The following is a 16,554-nucleotide window of genomic DNA, read 5'->3' as shown; positions in this document are numbered from 1 at the left end:
AATTTTTCATGTATATAAATTCTTAAAGTGCATATTATAACTTTATCTTAATTTTCTCAAACTCATCTTTGCTTGATTATTTAAGAGCAGTACCAAAATTTTCTATTTTCTTTGCCTATCAATACTATATTTAGGCTAAATTATGTTTCTCCTGCTTAGTGTTCTCCATGACCCTATTAATATATGTTTATAATTAATGAAAGAATAGGGTCATTTTAGAAATTTATTCATTTTATTTTTTTGCATAGAGAGAGAAAATAATCAAGTTATAAAAGTTATATGCTCCTAAAAATATGTTTTTTTTGGAATCAGAATAATCCTAATTATTAGCTCAAATTTACATCTCATTCTTTTTCCTGTAAAGATGCAGCACTGATATATAAATCTAATTTTATTGAACTAGAGAAATTTTGAAGAACTTCTGTATTAGGAAGCTTACTAGTTCTGACAATTAACTATTGACAACAGTCATAGAACCTAAGAGTGCAATGTGATCCCAGCATCACGTAAGAGCACAAACATCTTCCACTGCTGATTTATTTCACATAGAAAGCCCAAGTCTTCCTATGTCCCTAGGATATAACCCTAGCCTCTCATTTTTCTCCCCACAGCTTTTTTGAAGTATAATTAACAAATAAAAATTGCATATATTTAAGGTATACAAAATGATGTTTTGATATACATATACGCAATCAAGCTAATTAACACATACAAGACACATGTAGTTACCCTTTTCTTTTTGGGGGGGAAAACAATTAAGATCTGCTCTCTTAGGAAATTCCAATAATCAAACACATTATAATAATACATTATTATTAACTATTGTCACCATGCTCCACATTAGTTCACCAGAACTTATTCATCTTGCATATCTGAAAATTTGTCACCTCTGATCAACAAAGCCTCTCATTTAGATGAATGAAATCACAATTCACACAGGGAATCCTTCAAGTAGAAAATCATTTCCTGTACTCTTATTGAAAGAATGTTGAGAGGAACATTTTGAATATACATTATTGTGGACTCTGGAGTCAGAGCAAAAAATTAAAATGACCCATAAAATTAAATGAATGCATTATCAATAAACAGGAAATAATTGAGAAGATTCTGAAATATATCATAAATTATTTTTATTTACGTATTTTCATATATTTAAATATTTTTTATTTAATACCTTATCCCATGAATGACTCAATTTTTTCTGTTTATGCATTTCTGAAATAAAGTTGTTCTTGCTCAAGTTTATGGATTGTTATGTAAAATGATGAACTCTACCTAATGAAAATATTTACTAAATGAATGCAATGTATATAAACTAAAAGAATGAGGTAAATTTCTAGTGAATGGTGAATAATAATTTTAAAATCTGAAAAAAGAATGGAAAAGAAAGCTTTGATTTGTTAAGACTTGCTAAATATCTATTGAGTTAGATATTTGTGTGTATGCTGTGATCTTTTTGTCTGTGTATATGTTGTATATATAAGATTGCCCTTCCTTGTGTACTCTCCCTCTGCCCTAGGGAACTTTATAGGCTTTCCTTATATCTTATAGTTACTCTTTCGTTATGGTTAATACTTCTTTAAAGTATTTTAAAAAGTAGTTAAACTTTTTAACCCTTCAATGTGCTCATAAGAGACATGAATTTGGATAATTCAGTTAAGCAGAGAGACAGTAGCTGGAGAGGCTTCTGTTTTGCTAGGGGAGATCTGACAGGCACACGGTGGCTCTGGATCATTGTATTGTTCCTCGTCCTACAGCTACCATGGTGGTATTTTTCAGACAACAGATGGCAAAGATTGCAGCAACAGCTCCCTTGACAGCCCAGGTCTCCTGGGTTGTTCTGGGAGACATCTCTGGATGCCCAACGTATAGTGTGTTCTAGACTTTTCAACTATTCTGTAGGAACACAGCTCTCTATATTAAATTGTATAATGTTTAAAATAGCTAGAAAGGTTTCTGCTATCTGCAGTGGATTCCTGACTGGTCCACAAAAGAATTATCCTCATTATACTCACTGTGAAATCAACTGAGGTTGAAATCAACAAACAGCTAGGAGTCACAAAAATCTGCTGGAGGAAATCACGAAGTTCTGGAAAAAAGAAAGTAAAATGTTTCCATGACCTTTTCACGTGAAAATAACCAGCTTTGTTTTGCCTTCCTCTAATTGTGGAAGAAAAATTTACATTTTAATTTCTTTCAGAATATACTTATAAGCATAATATTTCCCTCTTAATGATATTTTTCAGCTCTTTGATATCTGTAAAGAATCTTGAGTTTACAGCCTTAAGTCATTTATGAACTGCATCGGAGAAATCACTCTGTTTCTTAAAGTTTCAGAATGGTTTCTTGGGCCGGCCGCGTGGCCCAGTGGTTAAGTTCACGCGCTCCTCTTCGGCGGCCCAGGGTTTCGCCAGTTCGGATCCTGGGTGTGAACATGGCACCACTCGTCAGGCCACTTTGAGGTGGTGTCCCATATGCCACAACTAGAAGGACACACAACTCAAATATACAACTATATACTGGGGGGATTCGGGGAGAAAAAAGCAGGAAAAAAAAAAAAGATTGGTAACAGTTGATAGCTCAGGTGCCAATCTTTAAAAAAAAAAAAAAGAATAAATTCTTACTGTAATTACAAAAAAATCAAACTTGTTATAGTCTCTTTATATATCCACACATGCATAGGACACTACCAATATCTCAAACTTTAATTCTAATTATTTTCACATTCAGTTAATATACTTCAATTAATTTGAACTTTGCTGTGTTCTTCAAATATTCCAAGTTCATTACCATCTTCAGGTTTTTGCATTATCTCTTCCCTCTGCTTAGAATGCTCTGCTTTCAGATGTTTGCATGGTTAACTCTTTCAGTTTATCTAGATATCAGATAAAATGTCACCTTCTGAATAAGACCCTGCTTGAAGATTGAAAGTAAACTGATTACCTCCACCCCACACTCTCTATCATCTATCTATCTATTTTGCTTTTCTTTTTGGTATCTTCAGGAAAATATCTCTCCTTGAAACCATGCTGTTTATTTTCTATCATAATGGCTGTCTATTCCCACTAGATTCCAAAAGATCAGTGACTTTACTTGTTTTATTAATAACGCTTTTTCCCTGTGTCTATAATAGTTCTGACTAGTGGGAGATACTCAATAAATGCAGTCTTTGGAAACAAATAAGTTAATTTCTGATGAAATTCTCGACTCTTGATTTTCTTATTTTTGTTTCCCTTCAGTTAGGCTATGTGCTGATTAAACAACCTCCTCACGGAAGCTTTCACTTCCTGGTTGCGAAGGGTATAGATCACAGGATTCAACAAAGGAAAGATCACTGTGTGAAAGAGAGAAACCACCTTGTCAGCTGGGAAGGCCCTGAAGGGGCGAGTGTAGATGAAGATGGCAGGTCCAAACATCAGAAATATAATGATGATATGAGTAGTGCATGTGGACATGGCCTTGCTCTTCCCCTCGGAGGAGGATCCATGTACATGACAGAGGATGACCGCATAGGAGGCCAGAAGCCCTAGGAAGCACAGGAGTGTGAGCAGACCACTGTTGAAGACCATCAGGAGCTCCACCACAAAAGTGTCTGTGCAAGCCAGCTTGATGACCTGAGGCACATCACAGAAGAAATTATCCAGTTGGTTTGGGCCACAGAAGGGCAAGCGGAGGATGAGGGCCACCTGGATAATGGAGTGGACAAAGCCTCCAAGCCACAGAGCCAATATCAAGGCATAGCAGGCTCTAGGGTTCATGACAGTGGAATAGTGTAAAGGCCGACAGATGGCCATGTAGCGGTCAAAGGCCATCACAACAAGGAGTAACTCCTCTCCCCCTCCAAGGAAGTGCAAGAAAAAGAGCTGAGTGATGCAGCCTCTGTAGGAGATTACTTTCTTTTCAGAGAGGAAGTCCACCAGCATCCTGGGAGCCACAATGAAGGAGTAGGATGCATCCAGGAAGGCCAAGTTGCCCAGAAAGAAGTAGAGGGGGGCTGTGAGGCCAGGGTCTAATCTTATGGTGAGGATGATGAGGAAGTTTCCAGGAAGGATGATGAGGTAGAAAATTAAAACTAGCACAAACACCAGGAGCTGAATATCTCCAGACTGAGTAAGACCAAGGAGGATGAATTCTGCCACCACTGTACCGTTCTCGCTCTCCATCTCTGCCTGCAGCACATGAAGAAGCAGAGTTTATCATAATTACTATTTCTTCTGCCTAGACCCTAGTTGTTCTCCAGCTAAAAATATTTGACGTATCCATCACTTCAGCTAAAACATCTCAACTCTTTCCAGTATCCTAAGTAAACTCTAAAACTTTCCCTCTTGTAGATTTAAAGCAAACAAGCAAACAAACAAAAATATTGTTCTCAAAGCCACACTCATATCCCCCATTCAACCACGTGCTTCTTTAGGACTACTTTCCACTTTAAGAGTCTGGCATCCCACACCTTGGGATTCGTACCTTCTTGAGTCATAGGAGAATTTTCCTGATTGAGATTCAATCTAACTCCAATTATCAAATCTCTGCCTTATTGTGGTTGTACTGTGCTTGAGGTTTAGCTCTTTTCTTAGATATACACCCCTTTTCTCCTCCTCCACCAAGTCAAAAATTTTACTAAGTATTTCCTTTCTTCAGTTTCTTTGGAATTCCCAGTTCCTACCTGCTATATCTCTGCCTTACTCTCTGTATTCTATTATTAATTCTCTGATTACCCTCCTCTGGTCTGGTGTCCTTGTATCACCCTGACTCTAAACTAGTCACCGGGATCCAAACAATAACTGTACTTTTCACCTAACTTAGAGGTAGTCTTTCTTAGCTGTATCCTTGATTAAGTACCACTTATGAAGCCATTCCATATCTTGTTCATGCAGCTTAATCAACACTATCTGAATCTCAATTATTTATTATATACTCCCAATCTTCATATTTCTCAGATCCTATTTTGACACCCAAGGGAGAGTCTTTCAAGAAACAATATGCTGCAATAAAAAATCTGCCTGTATAAAATTTTTTAAAATCAATTAACTCATGAAATCATAGCATAGAAGAGGTGGAAGTAACAATAAAGATCTTATACTCTAATTCATTCCTTTCAAAGAAGAAAACTAAGGCTGCTGTGGTTATATTCCTTAAGTTTAGAATGAGTTTCCTTTTTGTTCTGATTGACCAGTAGTAGAAGAATGCAGTTGTATACTATTTAAACACATAAAGAAATTATTAGCACAGCTTTAATCAATGGATGCTCCTTTTTGTGTGCTTGAATAACTAAAAATGCTGCTTTTTAATATTTATAATATGTGTTAGTTGAATAGTATACATGCACTTAAAATGTGCATATATTTAAGTTAGCTGCTCAAAAATGCTTTGTTATGGCTAGGAAACATTTGTAAAGTTTGAAAATTGCTAATCTATAGAAAAATACAATGTGATATATACCAATTTTCACCATACTATTTGACTACAAAGAGAAGGGAAAATCTTTGACAGAAAATGCTAGTGAGTCAGTATTTAGAAAAGAAAGTCAGGGAAAGAGAAAGGTGAGGGAAAGAAAGTAGAGAAGAGAACGAAAAGAGAGAAAAAGATACACAAAAACAGCCCATACTGTTCATTATTAAGAAACATTAAAACATACTTTTAGGAATTTTAGGAAACATTAAAAATATCAGCTTTAAATATCTTTAGAGCTGAATAGAGTGGTGAATATACGCGTTCCCATGTGTTACTAGCAGCCACAGTTGGAATTTATGAAAGTCATACTTAAACATATCAATATATATACGCATACAAACACCACACACACACACACAGGCAAAATGGAAACTACACAAATTTTTAATAGAAAAAAATACTTCGTAGGCTCTCCAAATAAGCTTCTCTCTCACTTCTTAACTTTTCTCCACTGAGGCAGCCATTTATCTCAGCATTCATTCCATCATCTGCCTATAAAAACACACTCAGGGATATAAGTCAAGATCCCCCTTCTACTTACTGTTAGCTTTTCTGTGTCCCACAAGCTCAATCAGAGTGGATTATTTCATGATGTGTTAGTGTGTAACAATATCTCTAAGACATCAGAGGATTTCTGAAGGTCTTTGTGATTGAGGGTTATAGGCTCCTCCCCTGGCTATTTCTTATCTTTCATCTCTGTTTTCTCACTATTGCCTAACAGATGGGATTCCACACTAACTGACATAGTTGATCCATTTTCTTCCCATGTCCCATTCTCATCTGTGTATTTCCTGTACCTGTGATTCTGAGATGGTGGTTGGCTTAGATCCAGAGACTATGTATGAGCATTTCTCTCGATAAAATAAAATAAATTTCTGGGGAAAAAAATCTACAAATTACAACCTCTTCAGGACAAAATATTCTATTTTGGCCAAATTAGTGGGAACATTAGCAGGAAAGTATTATCAGAAGAGGCTGAAACAGAAATCTAAATCTTCATCACTATGTCTCTAATCTTCTTCGCCACTTCAGCTAATTCAGAGAGTCACCTGACTCTGGCAATGATGGTACAGTAGAGGAGTAGGGAAAGTGAGGGAGAAGGGTGGAGACTCAAATATCTAGAGGCAACACTGTGCAGCCTGGAGTGGAAAATGTGGTCAGATCAGCTCCTGGTGCCAGGTGATTAGAGACCCAAGGGGTTGATTTCCCCATCTCTTTGAAACATTTCCTCATGATTCCTTCCTTATTTTCCCTCATTTCTCCTTCTCTCCCCTTTCATTCATCACTAAGCCTTTATTTTTCTAATTTATTTTCTAAGTTTGATTGTGGTTTCTTTTCCCTTGTTGATTTATTTTCTCATTTTCCCCTAATATTCTTTCCCTATTTACTTTGCTTTCTTTGCATCTTGCTCTTTTTAAAATCTCTTTCTCATCTTTCTCCCTCTCATTTATTCGTGTTCTTTCACTCTGATATTTTTTCACTGTCTACTTGTCTTATGTTCACAGCAGCTCCATTATATCCCATGCCTGTTTTGCCATTATATCTAAAAACAAAAACAAAAACACCTCGCTGTTGTTTCCTTTCAAGCAAGACTGAGCAATGTATATGCTTCCCACTGTCTTCCATTCTAAACATTTGGTCTACAAAGTAAAAATATATAATTTACTCATCAGTACCTTTTTCTCTTGAATAGCATCTCTCTTGCAATTTACAAATCTGAACCACTCTCTGATTACTTCTCATTTCCCCTTATGTTTTTTCTGCATGTAAGTGAACCTGATAAAATGAGATAATTTACCTTTTGTTAAGAAAAGTAGATCACACTATTATCATTCTAAGGAAATGAATATATTTAATAAAGTTTCCAGAAATTTGAGTGAAATATCTCTCAATATATTGATTGAAGCTTATAAATTATTTAAATATAAATTAACAAGTTTTTCATGTTCTGAAAAATGTTGATCAGGTTGAAAAACATGATCAAATATTTAATTGATACTAACGCTGATGATGGATATAGAGAACACACTACACGAAAGTATAGGTCTTCCACCAGGAAATTCCCTTATCAATAAAATGTGATTTTTCAGTTAAGTTACTTCTGAATTCCCTTCAAATTCTAGCTTTTTAGGCAACGTAATAATGTAGAAATATCCTTGGTTTGGAATCATTTTATCTGACTCCAATGCCTTGCCTCAGCAATTTAATAAATGTATGACCCTGGGAAGGTCACTTAGCTTTCAGAAGGCTGAGTTTTCATCTATAAAATAGACTAATATGCTGACTCTTTCTATTTGACAGAGGTGATATGAGTATCAAATGAAGAGATGATGGTAGTAATAAGTAACTCATTCAAGTGTGTTTAAACTAAAGCTAACCCTGAACATATTTAGCTGTTAAGAGGTAGCTCTATTGAGTGGACACATTGCCACTAGTTCCTTCATCAATGTCTGTAGGGTAAACCCTGGGTGATGGAGCTGCATAAATCTGAGTGATTAATCGAGAGAAGAAACTGTGGAGGTGCGGTAAATACCTCATGCAAAATTGCCAATGCAGTCAGTTGTTTGTATATCAAAGTTTTCTCAGTTTCACAACTCTCTCTCTGTCAAAGTCCTGTGTTGATGAATAACAAAACCATAAGCAACAGAAGACACTTCCAAATATGTTGAGTATGGAAATTAGGAAATCTGGGCTAATCTTCTGCAAAATCATAAAATCTGTTAAAATTTTCTCTGGAGATCTTAGCTTACACTTTCTGCATCGTCCTCCCTTTCATCTGTACTTTGTAAGGAAAATAAAACGCATAAGGGGGCCAGCCCAGTGGAGTATTGGTTAAGTTCATGCACTCTGCTTTGGCAGCCTGGGGTTCACAGGTTCGGATCCCCAGCACGGACCTATAAACCGCTCCTCAAGCCATGCTGTAGTGGCATCCCACATACCAAAAATAAAGGAAGATTGGCACAGATGTTAGCTCAGGGACAATCTTCTTCAAGCAAAAAGAGCAACATTGGCAACAGATGTTAACTCAGGGCCAACCTTCCTCACCAAAACACAAACACAAAAATGTATCACTCATGTGTATGCTCCTTGGTTTTAACACTAGATGCCAACTCTCTGAAGTCTACTGATAATTTCATTTAATTATAATACTAGAATGAAAGTTTTAGTTCACCATTAAAATAGTTTTAAGAGTCACCAGCAAATGGAGATCTTTTGAAGGAGTACGTAGAAAATGCCACACTGCTGAATTTAGATCTTAGCCTCTGGCTATTCCTACTGAAACTCTGACCTTTATTCCATTGTATTCCAAGGCAGCAGAAGACCCAGTAGAATAGTTGCGATATTTTTTCTATTGTCTTCTCCTTCTTGTTTCTTGTAAGTATGAATACCCCCCAACCCCTACCCAGGAAATCTGAGTCTCCAGGGGTTTTATGTAGTTCTCACAAAGTAGCCATTCTCCTGATAAACTTTAACTGACCATTCTTATCATTGTTCGTAAATAATTGTTCTCACATAGGAAAAGTTAGCTTTTGAAACCTCCTCTATGTCTTTATGATGCAATGAAGAAAGTACTTTGGAGATTTGAGACCACTAAAACCCTAGTGAATATTTCCAAAGGCAGTTATTAGAATGCTAACTAAATTAGGTAAGGGTAAATACCAGAGCTTTGAAAAGAATAAATGTTTTAAAATATGTCACATAATGCCACACTACATTAATTCTGAATTCTAACATCAAAATCCTATCAGTGAATGAGATAATAGAATCCTATTTGGAAGTATATTTATTAGGTCAAAAGTAAATAGAGGGGCTGGCCCATTGGCCGAGTGGTTAAGTTCCTGAGTTCCCCTTGGGCAGCCCAGGGTTTTGCCGGTTCAGATTCTGGGCACAGACATGGCACTGCTCATCAGTCCATGCTGAGGTGGCATGTCACATAGGACAACCAGAGAGACCTACAGCTAGAATATACAACTATGTACTGGGGGGGGGGGGGGGGGGGGGGGCTTTGGAGAGAAAGAAAAGAAAAAAAAAAGAAGATTGGCAACAGATGTTAGTTCAGGTGCCGATCTTTAAAAAAAAAAAACAGTAAATAGACAGTTGAGAAGTTAATTTACATCTTATAATAAAATTCAAAAATAGAAAAAAATGTAAATAAATGATAAAAGATTATTGGTATATATAAAGAAAGCCAACAAGGCCAGGTTGAGGGGGAGGCAACTGAGGTACTGGCCTCAGTCACAAAATTTACCAAGAGACTAAAAATGTCAGTCAGCAAGATAAATAATATTTTGAAAATCAAAGTTAATGTGAAAATTATGAACAGAATATCAATTTTTTTAAATAAAGACAGCCACATTGCAGATTTTCCCTTTTGCCTCAGGTTCCAATATGACTCAGCATGACACTATGACTGATTCTGTCTTTATTTAAAATTTAGTATTCATTTTGTTCATCATGGATTTTTTTGAATTAATATCTTTTTTAAAATATTGATTAAAATATTGTTTATCTCTATTACTAAGTTTTTCATCACTCCCTTAAATTTTGCACTCAAGACAAGTCCCTCACTCACCTCTCTAGTTTCACCATCCTCTGGCCCTGAAATCAAGTAATGAGGACAAGTCAGTAATAAGTATGTAGGAGTCAGCATATTGTTGTTGATGAAGACATAAGCAGAGAGAATATACATAATGCTCATGAAAATTTTCAAGGGATAATTCTTCTTAGAGAAAAGAACTGCTTGGTGTAGGATAGACCATTTCCTCGAGGAAAAGTGACATCCCAAATAGGAAACAAAAAGATATATCATGATCTCAGAATTTGTTGTTTACTCGCTTTTACTCTGCTTAGCTAAAACAAAGATGAAGAATTTTTGTTTCTCCATTAAAGGTTAATAAAATGAAAAATTAAGGATAAGAGCAATTAAACGTAACTTGATTTTGTTTTTTCTATCTAGTTGTGTTTTTTTTGCTTCAAATGAGAATCTGAGATGAGTTGCTTTATAATTGAAATAATGAACATACATTCTTGTGAACTAAATACAATTTGTAATCAAATATGTATTTGTTCTAATATATTTTCATTTCAGACAAAGACATAGTGTGAGAAGCAGAAAACGAGAAGAAAGGAGAGGGAAAAAGAGGTACAGAGAAAGAATGATCAAAATATAAAACAAGAAAACAGGGAAAAGAAAGACTAGTGGAGACATAAATGTAAAGGAAAGTATATAATTCTATACATATTTTTTAAAGTGAAGAGATAGAAACTGGTCCACAGGAATACACATTCCACAAATCTACATAGCTACAAAAAGAAACTGATGATAAACAGGTCTATATAGAGGAAAAAGGACAAAGAAAAGGAAAATACACAGGGTTAGATACACACCTAGGTAGCGTAACAGCCCATCTTGGAGTAGGTTAGAGTCCTGCCACCAGAGACTTTTAAATATGTGATATTTTTCCATAATTATAAACATAATCTGGGGCTTCCTTAACTTTTTAATGTTCATCCCATAGGTACAACAAAATTAATCTGAAGATCAAAACTGGTTCTCAGAATAGAGGCGTTTTTTTTTTTAATTTTTTCCTTTTTCTCCCCAAAGCCCCCCGGTACATAGTTGTATATATTTTAGTTGTGGGTCCTTCTAGTTGTGGCATGTGGGACGCTGCCTCAGCGTGGTTTGATGAGCAGTGCCATGTCCACGCCCAGGATTCAAACCAACAGAACACTGTGCCGCCTGCAGCGGAGTGCGCGAACTTAACCACTCAGCCACGGGGCCAGCCCCAGAATAGAGGCTTTTTAACCCAGCTTGGAAAGCTTTATCATCTCGAATAGATTTAGAACATAAGAAAAAACAAACAAACAAACAAGACTTTTCAAGAGTTCTATCCTCAGGTTGACCCAAGATAATACATAGCCAACTTACTGAGCAAAAAGCATATACACAAAAATAAACTATTATAGTGGAGAGATTACTAGAAAGAAAGTGAAAAGCTGATACAGTACTGATTCTAATCTATAAATATTCTGTGGCTTGTGGAAAATAAGACAACGTTTCTTACATTGTTTTCTCACCTGTACATGGGATATTTTTGATCGTTTAAAGTATTAAGATATTGTTTATCTCTATTACTGAGTTTTTGCACTCTTCTAGATTTTGAACCCAATTCAAGTCACTTATTGAGTGTCTACCACAGGCAGTATTATGTCAGCAATGCAGTATGGACAAGAGAAACAATGTCCCTGTTCTTTGGAATTTTACATTCTAATGCAGGGAGACAGACAATAAACAAATAAGCAGGAAAGAAAACAGTAATGAGTGTTAGACGAAACGTAACAGGGTGTGAGTTGGAAAGAGCTCCAGAAAGAGATTGATGTTTTAGAAGGGGTGGTCAGGGAGAGTATTTCTGAGACGGTTCCATTAAAGTGAGTTCTGAATGTCTAAAAAAGCCATTCCAAAGAAGCCCTCAAAAAGAAAAATCTGGTGTGTTGAGGTTCCGAAAAGAGGCCAAGGTACCAAGAGAATGAAAATATTTATAAAGATGGAAAATTCCTCCCCATCTCTGTCCCTCAGCTATATTTCTTCCACACAAACTTCACAATGAGAAATAGATGTTATTCTTTGTGTATCTTCCCCCAAATATTTGCATATATAAGCAAATATGATTATATATTCTTTTCTTTGTATTAATAAGCAAATGTGATGAACATCCAAAAGTAGATTATTCCAATAAATTTTAACAGCATACCACTCCATACTTCACAGGCATTTAAAATATTATATATATAAAATATTTAAGTATATATATATATATATATGTGTGTGTATACTTACATAATATATGTTCTAGAATGTTTTTAAAAGAGCTAGTTTAAAAAGCATATATAATAAGGCCTTATATTTAAACAAACAAAAAACTTTACACATGTTGAAAAATGTGAAAACTACATTGCAAAATGCTATATACATTCTCTGACCTTTTTCCTATTCTGTGTGTTACTTCTTAATTCCTTTCTACCACAAAGTCAGTTTTTTAAATTATTATTGTTATTCACATAATCACATTAGGTAAAACTCTATATTATCTCATTTCGAATTTTCCTATTCTGCTTTCTATGGCAGAAAGAATAATGTATTCATTCACTCATTCATTTCTTACCAAACATTATTGAGAATCAACCAGAACAAGTCATTGTACTAAGAGATGAAATACAAAAATTAATAACACAAATTCTACTTCAAATAAGGCAGAACATTGTGAACAATACAGATGCACATGATTAAAATAACAGTGAGATGTTTTATAAAAGAACTATGCTTAGAGCATCACCAAAGCAAAGAGAAGTGAACCCTGTACTGGGGCACGGGGAATATTTCAAGAAGGAAGGAGTGTTATGGCTGAGTCATGACTGAAATGTTCATATAAAGTGGTGAAAGGAGAGAGCAGAATGTGCAAAAAGACATCAGAGAATCAAAGCCTATGGACATAGAGAAATAGTAAGAGACAAGATTGGAAAAACAGAGTAATTCCTTACAGTGATCATATTTAAGGTTACAATTCAGCAAAAGTAAATTCAGGAAATACCCATGAGACTGCTGTTTTACACTATCTGTAAAGACTATATCTACCTAACTCAATAAAATTTATAACTTCTTAACATCTTGTTGATATGTCCTATACATATATCTACAGGACATAATCAGACTAGCTTCATTTTTCAAAAGCATACTCTTACATTTAAAATTTAAAACTTATTTTGACATTCAACATGGCAAGTCTAATGTGTTAGATTTTATTCTGGGATATAAGACAAATTTCAACACATTTTTTAAAAAACTTGAGATCATATCAAATATGTTCTTGGACCACAAAGGAATTAAACTAGAAATGTATGAGGCTAATTCCCAAATATGCAGGAGGAAATCACATTCTAATTAACCCATGAGTAAGAAAGTCACAGGAGAAATCAGAGTATATTTTTAATTGAATTGAAATGAGAATGCAACATATAAAAATATGTGAGATGTAGATGAAGCAGTGCTTGGAAGGAAATTTGTCCCATCAACAGAATATATTTAAAGAGTTTATAAGAAAGAGGTTGGATTAATAATCTAATGTTCCACCTTAGAAAAAGAACAGAAAATTAAATCCAAAGAAGGAATGAATAATATAGATAAGAGAAGAAATACATGAAATTAAAAAAAAATAGAGAAAAATAAATGAAACCAAAAGCTAACTCTTTGTAAAGAACAATAAAATTCATAAAACATTAGCCAAATTAGTCAAGAAAAAAAAAGAGAGAGATTACACAAATTATCAACATCAGGAATTGGGGTGGGGGCAATCATTATAGATATTACAGAAATGAAAAGAATATTAAGGGAATTTTATGAGCGATTTCATGCCAATAAATTTGACAAGCTAGATTGAATGTACAAAATTCTAAAGTTATTAGCTACCAAAGCTAATTCAAGAAGAATTAGATAACTTGAATAGCTGTGTATTTATTAAAGAAATTTAATTTGTACTTGAAAATCGTCCCCCTAAGAAAACATCAGACGCAGATGGCTCTCCTGGTGAAATCTACCAAACATTTCACTCTCTTTTTTTTTGTTTGTTTACTGGGAAAGATTCGCCCTGAGCTAACATCTGCTGCCAACCTTTCAAAACAGGTCTGCAGCATCACATTTGACTCTTAATAATGGTTACTGCCTTATTGATCTCTGCCCAGAATCCTGATGATGTTGTTCTAAACTATAGAAGAAACAATTATGGATGAGTTACTCTCTGGCTTAAAATGTTAAGAGGAATTCTTACCTCAATTAGAATAGAATAAAACTTCTTATCTCAGCATGAAAGACCTAGTAATTTGACCCTTACTGTCACATATAATTTAACCCCTAGATCTTTCGCACTTACTCATTATACTTGAACCGCTCTGCTGTTTCTTTTATATTCTTTAAATATACCAAGTTTATTCTCTTGTTACCCATAACTCTCCCCCATTGCCTACAATAGTACCTGACAAAAGGGAAGCATTAAATGAAAAACAATATGTATTGAATAAATGAATGATTCACAGCTGGAATTCCCCCTTCTTGACATATTGTAAAATCCATTCAGCAGACTACATGCTGACTCAATAGCCTCCTCATGGAAGATTTCACTTCTTGGTTGCGAAGGGTATAAATCACAGGATTCATCAATGGAAAGATCACTGTGTGGAAAAAGGAAACCACCTTGTCAGCTGGTAAGGCCTGGAAGGGGCGAGTGTAGATGAAGATGGCAGGTCCAAACATGAGAAGTATAATAATGACATGAGTGGTACAGGTGGACATGGCCTTGTTCTTCCCTTCAGAAGCAGACCGACGTACATGGCAGAGTATGACCACGTAGGAGGACAAAAGCCCTAGGAAGCACAGGAGGGTGAGCAGGCCACTGTTGAAGACCATCAGGAGCTCCACCACAAAGGTGTCTGTGCAGGCCAGCTTGATGACCTGAGGCACATCACAGAAGAAATTATCCAGTTGGTTTGGGCCACAGAAGGGCAAGCGGAGGATGAAGGCCACCTGGATAATGGAGTGGACAAAGCCTCCAAGCCACAGAGCCAATATCAAGGCATAGCAGGCTCTAGGGTTCATGACAGTGGAATAGTGTAAAGGCCGACAGATGGCCATGTAGCGGTCAAAGGCCATCACAGCAAGGAGTAATGCCTCCCCTCCTCCAAGGAAGTGCAAGAAAAAGAGCTGAGTGATGCAGCCTCTGTAGGAGATTACTTTCTTTTCAGAGAGGAAGTCCACCAGCATCCTGGGAGCCACAATGAAGGAGTAGGATGCATCCAGGAAGGCCAAGTTTCCCAGAAAGAAGTAGAGGGGGGCTGTGAGGCCAGGGTCTAATCTTATGGTGAGGATGATGAGGAAGTTTCCAGGGAGGATGATGAGGTAGAAAATTAAGATCAGCACAAAGACCATGAATTGAATATTTTGAGACTGGGCCAGACCAAGAAGGATGAATTCTGTCACTACTGTGCTGTTTTCTATCTCCATCTCCTCTGCCTATGAAACATCAAGCAGTAGAGATTTTGTTTCCATCTCTTCCATCTAGATCATAGTTCTTCTCAAATTGAAAGCAGAGTTTGCCACATGTATGTTATGCCATCACTTTCCCGCTGTCTAAGAAATCTTTACCCTTTATTCTTCTACCTTCGTATCTGTCAACACTGGTCTTGGATCCACACTCTTCCCCTGCCTCAGTCCTGTGCTTCTACTTAACTGTTTTCTCATGTGGTGCTCTGGAATGTCCCTGCCCTGGATTTGTTTATCATATGCAAGAGGCATATGAAAATTTTTCTGATTCAGAAAAAACTTAACCACGGTTATCAAGTTCTTCAGGTTTTTATTTGAAAGGGGGTGATGTAGGGATTAACAGCAAAGAGAAATAACAGGTCCTTTTAAGATGATAGAAATATTCCATATCTTGGATGTAATGGTTACAAGTGTCCATTTATTTGTCAAAATGTATTGGACCATTAAACTGCATAGAAATTGGTACATTTACTATATGTAAATTATGCCTTAGAAATGCTGACCTAAAAAGTTAAAAAAAAAGGCTGTGTTTACTTAAACTATTTCCTTTTTCTCTATACAATATCAACCCATCAAGCTGATATAAATAAAAAGAGTCCTGGTCATTCTGCAGAAATTAAGATCTGCAGCTTATGGGTACAATGGTCTCCAAATTGGGAATGTGCTCACTCAATGGACATTATAATTTATTGGTATGAAAACAATACTGGTACAATTTCTACACATATATTATTATATTCCATTCCTTGAAATTCTATTTTTGAAAGTTTCATAGTTTCTATAGAATCATGGTATAATTTAGTATAAGATATACAAACAAAATATATGTTTCTTGTGCATGCTCAAAATGGTTTATTTGCCAATGAAAAATTTAAAAAGCTTGAAGAGTCGAACTAGAGCAAAATACTACAGTGTGATATAAAACTATATTTCGCAGGCTTTCAACTGCATTGCAAATTTCTTTTTAAATAGTGCTGTGGAATATGGACTGTAGAGAGGAGGGAAAGAAGGAC

At 35.7% G+C, this 16,554-nt stretch overlaps 2 protein-coding genes across 2 annotated transcripts; both read right to left on the bottom strand.

Moving 5' to 3' along the window:
• Window positions 1-3,239: 3,239 nt before the first annotated feature.
• Window positions 3,240-4,163, bottom strand: LOC124236344 (olfactory receptor 4N2-like). The gene has a single exon (XM_046655292.1). It carries the CDS (start codon window positions 4,161-4,163, stop codon window positions 3,240-3,242), a length of 924 nt encoding a protein of 307 aa, XP_046511248.1.
• A 10,412-nt stretch (window positions 4,164-14,575) lies between these two features.
• Window positions 14,576-15,514, bottom strand: LOC124236367 (olfactory receptor 4N4C). The gene has a single exon (XM_046655324.1). It carries the CDS (start codon window positions 15,500-15,502, stop codon window positions 14,576-14,578), a length of 927 nt encoding a protein of 308 aa, XP_046511280.1. The 5' UTR covers window positions 15,503-15,514.
• Between the last annotated feature and the right edge of the window lie 1,040 nt (window positions 15,515-16,554).

Source organism: Equus quagga, chromosome 2 (assembly GCF_021613505.1).
Source record: "Equus quagga isolate Etosha38 chromosome 2, UCLA_HA_Equagga_1.0, whole genome shotgun sequence".
Classification (NCBI taxonomy): domain Eukaryota; kingdom Metazoa; phylum Chordata; class Mammalia; order Perissodactyla; family Equidae; genus Equus; species Equus quagga.
Note: the sequence above shows the minus strand (reverse complement) of the source record. Positions and strands in the feature narration are given on the sequence as shown.